The sequence below is a fragment of the Populus euphratica genome, unplaced genomic scaffold (assembly GCF_000495115.2).
Source record: "Populus euphratica unplaced genomic scaffold, PopEup_1.0 scaffold188.1, whole genome shotgun sequence".
Taxonomy (NCBI): Eukaryota; Viridiplantae; Streptophyta; class Magnoliopsida; order Malpighiales; family Salicaceae; genus Populus; species Populus euphratica.
This window is the reverse complement of record NW_011499966.1, coordinates 491039-497488: the sequence shown is the minus strand read 5'-3', so window position 1 is coordinate 497488 and position 6450 is coordinate 491039. Positions and strand designations below refer to the sequence as shown.

General features: G+C 34.5%; 1 protein-coding gene across 1 annotated transcript; it reads left to right on the top strand.

Moving 5' to 3' along the window:
* Window positions 1-937: 937 nt before the first annotated feature.
* On the top strand, window positions 938-2630 carry LOC105138971 (uncharacterized). Its single transcript, XM_011045238.1, has one exon. It carries the CDS (start codon window positions 1220-1222, stop codon window positions 2420-2422), a length of 1203 nt encoding a protein of 400 aa, XP_011043540.1. The 5' UTR covers window positions 938-1219; the 3' UTR covers window positions 2423-2630.
* The last annotated feature ends 3820 nt before the right edge of the window (window positions 2631-6450 follow it).

Genomic DNA, 6450 nt, shown 5'->3' with positions numbered 1-6450 from the left:
AGTAGTGAATCAAAGAAGAAGTAGGAGTGTGCATATATAAAAAACAAAAGAATGGAAGAAAGGTACGATCGTCAAATGAATTGATTCGACCACGGGATTTTTTTCTAAGAGGTAGGGAATTTAAGACAAAGTTTAATCCATCACCCCAATTCTATCTCCTTCTTCTTCCTCCTCCTCCTTTTTTTGTTTTTTGGCTTAGTATCACCTCCCTCTCCTGTGCTAAATTCCCGTTAAAAGTGACCGTATAGCATCCCAACACAATCACCTCCCAATTACCCACACTTTGTCACTTTCCACTTTGAGGAGCCGTTGCTTCTCTCTCCCTCTCGCGCCTCTGTTGCATTTCTACCCTTGACTACTTGCAGAAATTCTGTTCTCAAGTAATCTCGCACAGCGATTTTTGGATGCTGAAAAGTTCATGTCCAGCCTATAAATACACTATCCCACTCCTGTTTTTCATTTGACTGGACCGTAACAGTCCTGTCTGATTTGCTTTTAAAAACAGTTTTGGATTGGGGTAGTATTTGGGATTTAAAATGTTTTTTATTTAAAAATATATTAAAATAATTTTTTTAATAATTTTTTTTAATATCAACCCATTAAAAAATTATAAAAATACAAAATAAAATTAATTTTAATTTTAATTTTTTTATATCCTTCTTATTTATTTATTAACACTAAAAATATATATAATTCTTTATTCGATGAGAAAACAATTTTTTTATATACTATTTCAAGAGTCAGTTTCATAAAATCTTACTTTAAAAAAAAATAAAAAATCTTTACCTTTAGCAGCGATGCTAATTATCCTGCGAGCAAGTAGTAATTCGAGGGAACTTGAAGGTTAAATAAGGAAAACTAAAAAGAAAAAACTGATTAAACCAAAATCTGAGACAAGTAGGCTCCATCCTTTGACAGCTATAAATATCTCACCTTTCTTTACAAAACAAAAGCTCTCCCTCTACCTCCCTCTTTCTCTCTCTTAAAAAGCCTTCTATCTTCTACCAGCACTCGGAGTTCCTTAGCTATTCTTCATTTGCGCCTCACATACACAAAATATTCTCAATCCTTTCCGCTTCTCCTTTAACAGGTGAATTAAAAGAGAAAACACGAACCTTCTTAAGCCTTTCATCTACAAACGGAAGCCCATTTCTTGTTTTACACTCTCTCCGTCTCTCTGTCCACAATTTTCTTGTTTTTTCTTTGAAACTAAACAACAATGGTAGACGTGGACCGGAGAATGACCGGCCTAAACCCGGGTCATATTGCCGGCTTACGCCGTCTCTCAGCTCGAGCAGCTGCCCCATCAACAACCACCACACTCCCACCTCGCAACAGCCTCCTCTCCTTTTCTTCATTAGCTGATAAAGTAATCACCCACTTGCGAAATTCTGGCATCCAAGTCCAACCTGGTCTTACTGAATCTGAATTCGCCCGATCCGAGGCTGAGTTCGGCTTTGCTTTCCCTCCTGACCTCCGCGCCGTCCTCTCTGCTGGCCTCCCTGTAGGCCCAGGATTCCCTGACTGGCGCTCTGCTGGTGCCCGCCTCCACCTACGCGCCTCCCTTGACCTCCCAATAGCTGCTATTTGCTTCCAAATTGCCCGAAACACTCTGTGGTCGAAATCTTGGGGCCCGAGACCATCCGACCCGGAAAAAGCCTTACGAGTCGCGAGAAACTCACTTAAAAGAGCCCCTCTTTTGATTCCCATTTTCAACCATTGTTACATTCCTTGCCAGCCATCCCTAGCGGGTAATCCCATTTTCTTTATCGATGAAAGCCGGATCTTTTGTTGCGGGTTGGATTTGTCAGATTTCTTTGACCGTGAATCTCTCTTCCGGAGCTCCGAATCTCACCCGATTATCATAAAAAAGCAGAAGTCTGTTAGTGAGAAATCTACTGGGTTATCCAACAATCTATCGCGGAAGAGTTTGGATGCGGGTCTGGTAAACGGGTCGAGGACACCGAGATGGGTAGAGTTTTGGAGTGACGCGGCGGTGGACAGGAGGAAGAGGAATTCTGCGTCGTCCTCGTCGGGATCTTCGTCCCCGGAACGGTTTTTTGAGATGAGAAGATCCGAAATACCGAAATGGGTAGGGGACTATATAGAGAAAATCGGGTCGGTTTTGAGAGAAGGCGGGTGGAAGGAGTCCGACATAGAGGAAATGGTTGAGGTATCAGCGTCGGGTTTTTTCGAGGGTGAAATGGTAATTTTAGACAATCAAGCTGTCCTGGATGCTTTGCTCTTGAAAGTGGATCGGTTTTCGGACTCTCTACGTAAAGCCGGGTGGAGCTCCGAGGAAGTGTCGGATGCTCTGGGGTTTGATTTTAGACCAGAGAAGGAGAGGAAACCGGTTAAAAAATTGTCGCCTGGACTTGTTGAGAAAATTGGGAAATTGGCTGAGTCGGTTTCCCGGTGGTGATAGAAAAGAGGCATCATATATATATATATATTATATAAATATATTGTTTTTTCAAGGGCTTCTCGGGGTTGGGTTTTCTTTTTCTTTTTTATTTTTCTCATAGTAATTATAAAAAAATGGAGAATTGAAAAAATGTATGTATATGGGAAAACGAGTTGTACTATGAAACAAAGCGTATAAAGGACTTTTGTTTTAAAGAAAAAGAAAAAAGAAAAAAGAAAAAAGAAAAGAGAGTTCAAATTTCTATAATCGAAGGAAACCTTAGATAGCTGTTGTTTGATGGTCAATAATTTTTTTATATATTAGCATCACAATTCATATTATTTGTTGTAAATACATGTTTGCTAGCATTCAAATTCTGGCAATGCCAAAACGACATGATCCCATAACATGTGGTTAGCTGAGATTTACATTTCGAATCTATCTGAAGAGATCCGTTGGCCATACGATTCTGCAATCGTACATTACAAATCGTGAATTTAGCTACTAACCACATGCTTTACCGGTTAAATATTAATTTTAAATAAACTAACCACATGCTTTACCGGTTAAATATTTTTTTTATCACATTTATCCTACATTTAATTAATGAAATTAATAATCATGTATGTGTGTTAATAAATAAAAAAAATAACAATAAAAAATAAAATAAAATAATTTATCCTACATTTAATTAATGAAATTAATAATCATGTATGTGTGTTAATAAATAAAAAAAATAACAATAAAAAATAAAATAAAATAAAATCAAAAAACAATAATAAATTAAAATATTTAATATCGCAAAATAAGATTATTCTATTATATTTTCTAAATTTATTTGTTAAAATAATATTTTTATTCAATCCAATATAATAATATGAATTCTAAACTTACAAGTTTTTCAATTTTTTTCTTAAGTGAGTATTTATTAAAAATGTAAATTTAACATAGATATGAATTCCAAACTAACTGAATTAGTGGTTTTTTTTATAATTACATTACATTACTCAGCGGAAGTAATTGTTAAATCCTCAAGACCAAATCCAAACATGGCTTGAGATGTGTGTATATATATTACGGATAACAATTAAGCTTAATTGATAAAATATGAAGATCTAAAGTTTTTATAAATAGATAAAGAAACAATAATATTAATTCTTGGAGAAGAAAAAATAACATGGCAAACCTGTAAAATTAAATATGATTTTAATGAATTACCACACATATTAAAGACATGTTTTCAAGGGAAAAGCTAACTAAGACACCCATGCATTAAACATTGTCTGAATATATTTATTAAACTTTATTTATTTTCAAACCGTGTCAAGAAATCAATGATATTAATTAAATAATTTTTATTTTATACGATAATTTCGTAAGTGTTTAGAATAAAATCCAAATAAAAAAGCAGATAGATAAATTGATTAGTACTATTATTAAATTAAATGTATCCCTGGCGGGATCCTAGATGGATTTAATACATTTGAAAGCTTAATCAATTGTATTCCTTGTTAAAATTTCGTGTCATCTTGGAATTAATCAATGGAGCTTAATTGGCTCAGCTTTCTAAATGGGCCTCGTGTGCACGTGTGCATCTTCTTGAGTAGAAAGAGGCAAGTATATGCTTGGAAGGTGTGGAGTCATTTTAGGACGGTCTCCAATGGAAAACGTTTGGGCTAAATCTTATCATTTTCAAGGCGAACCCGGGTATCAGAACCCGGCGTCGTTTAGCCCCTCAAAAGTGTCGTTTTGTTCCTGTTCTTGTCTCCGTGGATGGATTAATGCTGGCGCCTCTTGCTTTTTCATATTTATCTTCTTTCAGGCTGGGAATTTACGGGGAAAGAAAGAAGCGAGATTGAAAAGGGCAAGAGAAGGACACAAGAATCTTGCGTGATTTTGATAACACTGGCAAAGGTGTTAGCGCGAGGGGCGAACTAGAGCTCTTTTGAGAATCGAGGCAAAATCTTGAGTTTTGAAATATTATATTTTCTTTTTGTTTTTTCTTGGAATTTGTGATAAAGAAAGATACTGGCGTCCAGTGGGAAACCTGACACGGGGAAACTCTTCACCGCTCATCTCTGGAAACCAGGTTTTGTCTTTTAAAAATATATTTTTTTATTTTTTTGTTTTAAATTGATTTTTTGAGTGGGAAATTGGATTTGGACAGCTGAATTTGAGATGTGAGGCTTTGGCAAATAAGTGTAAAAAGTAATTTTGGGGGAACTGGGTAGCCTAGTTTGGAAGGTAGCGGCGGATAGAAAAGTAAACACAAGGTGGGGGCCACGTGATGTGTTGGGCCCCAGGAAGGTCGTACAGTGGATGAGGTGGCCTAACGGTGGAGTCCTTCGCAGTTTTCACACCCCCTTGCCTTGCCTTTGCCTTTTGTTTTTGGAAAGGTGCATGACAGATAATGATATTGGTGCCGTAACACATTAACATGATTATTTGACGGTGAATGAAATTTGTCCCCCCACCCTTTTTTTTTATGATTTAAAGTCTAATATAAAAACCTATTATATTTCTTTAAATATATTAATAATGTGTGTTTTCAAATCATATAAACAAAACTTAATCTCCATCAACATACGAGCTAATTCAAAGACATTCTTACCATCAAATAAAAATTAAAAAAAATAAATTTTTACCATCAATTATTATTTGAAATTATTTGAAAATAAATTTTTACCATCAATTATTATTTAAAATTATTTGTAAATAAAAATTATTTTTAAAAATAACAACTACCATGTTTTAGAACACTCATCCCTAAGTGAATTGGATGCCATTTATTTCACCTATTAGCCAATCCTATTATATATAATTACGATGGGCCACATTAGTTCTTCTACCGTGGATTTCTAACTTTCATGTTAGGTTTTCGTCGTGTTAAATTAATGGTTTGCCTTTTGGGGGAAATAGGGAACGAATCATTGAGCTAAAGTCTGTTTTTGTTGAGTGAATTCATGGCATATTTTCTACTAGCCTTTTCTCTACTAATAATATGGTTTGCTAGCTTTGACAATTCAAAGCTAATAGCAATCCAAAATCTTTGGGCATATTTTCTACTACAAATGGGGCTTCGTTGTTGTGTTGTGTAGCATCCAAGGTTCATGGAGGACTATCTTGTCTTGTGCTTCAACTTTGAAACCCTAAAATTGTTTCTTTTGAATGTCCTCCATGATTTGGCACACGCCGATAAATCGCAACCCGTTTTGTACTTATTGCCATTTGATGATCTTGAAGATACGTTGTTGGCACTACCAAAACATGATCATTGATGAGGAAATATGGTAAAGACAAACCATGGTCCGACACTATTAAGCTTAATTGGTTTGGTTTGATTGTTAAAAAAATATTGTGAAGCATCGACAAATGATTTGCCAGAGGAATTGGACATGCATAAGACAAAGATGGGTATCAAACTGCCAATCTTATCCATGAAATAACAACAACAATTTGCTTGGTTATTTTTATATGTTTGGAATTGTAATAATGCTAATAATTTAAAATATTTTTATTTAGAAATATATCAAAATAATTTTTTTAATTTTAAAAAATTATTTTTGATATTAACATATCAAAATGATATAAAAATATATAAAAAATTTAAAAGTTAAGGAAAGGTAATTTGCGCCATATTTTCAAATACATCTTCTATAAAGGTCTTATTTTGAGAGTATTGTCTGAGTAAAGATTGATATTTTTATATAATTTTGATATGCTGTTATTAAAAATAATTTTTTTTAAAAGATAATTATTTAAATATATATTAAAAAAAAAATTATTTTAAAAAACAATTAATAGAACCTTGTATTCCCGCACATGGTTCGGGTCGATTTTACCGGAAAGCAAAATTTTAAGAGCGATAAATGAGGCAATAATTCTTGGAAGGCTTGTTTGAATGTTGTAACAATGTTAAAAAATGCTGATATATGTCCATGATTAGAAAGTGAAGTCGATCCGCCTGAGCAGCTTCAATGCCGCCACCACCTCCTCTTCTTCACATATTCTTTGTATCTTTCCTTGAGGCCCACATGAGGAACTCC

What these genes read in the sequence shown, in the direction of transcription:
- LOC105138971 (XM_011045238.1), top strand. Translation starts at nt 1,220, where the DNA reads ATGGTAGACGTGGACCGGAGAATGACCGGCCTAAACCCGGGTCATATT.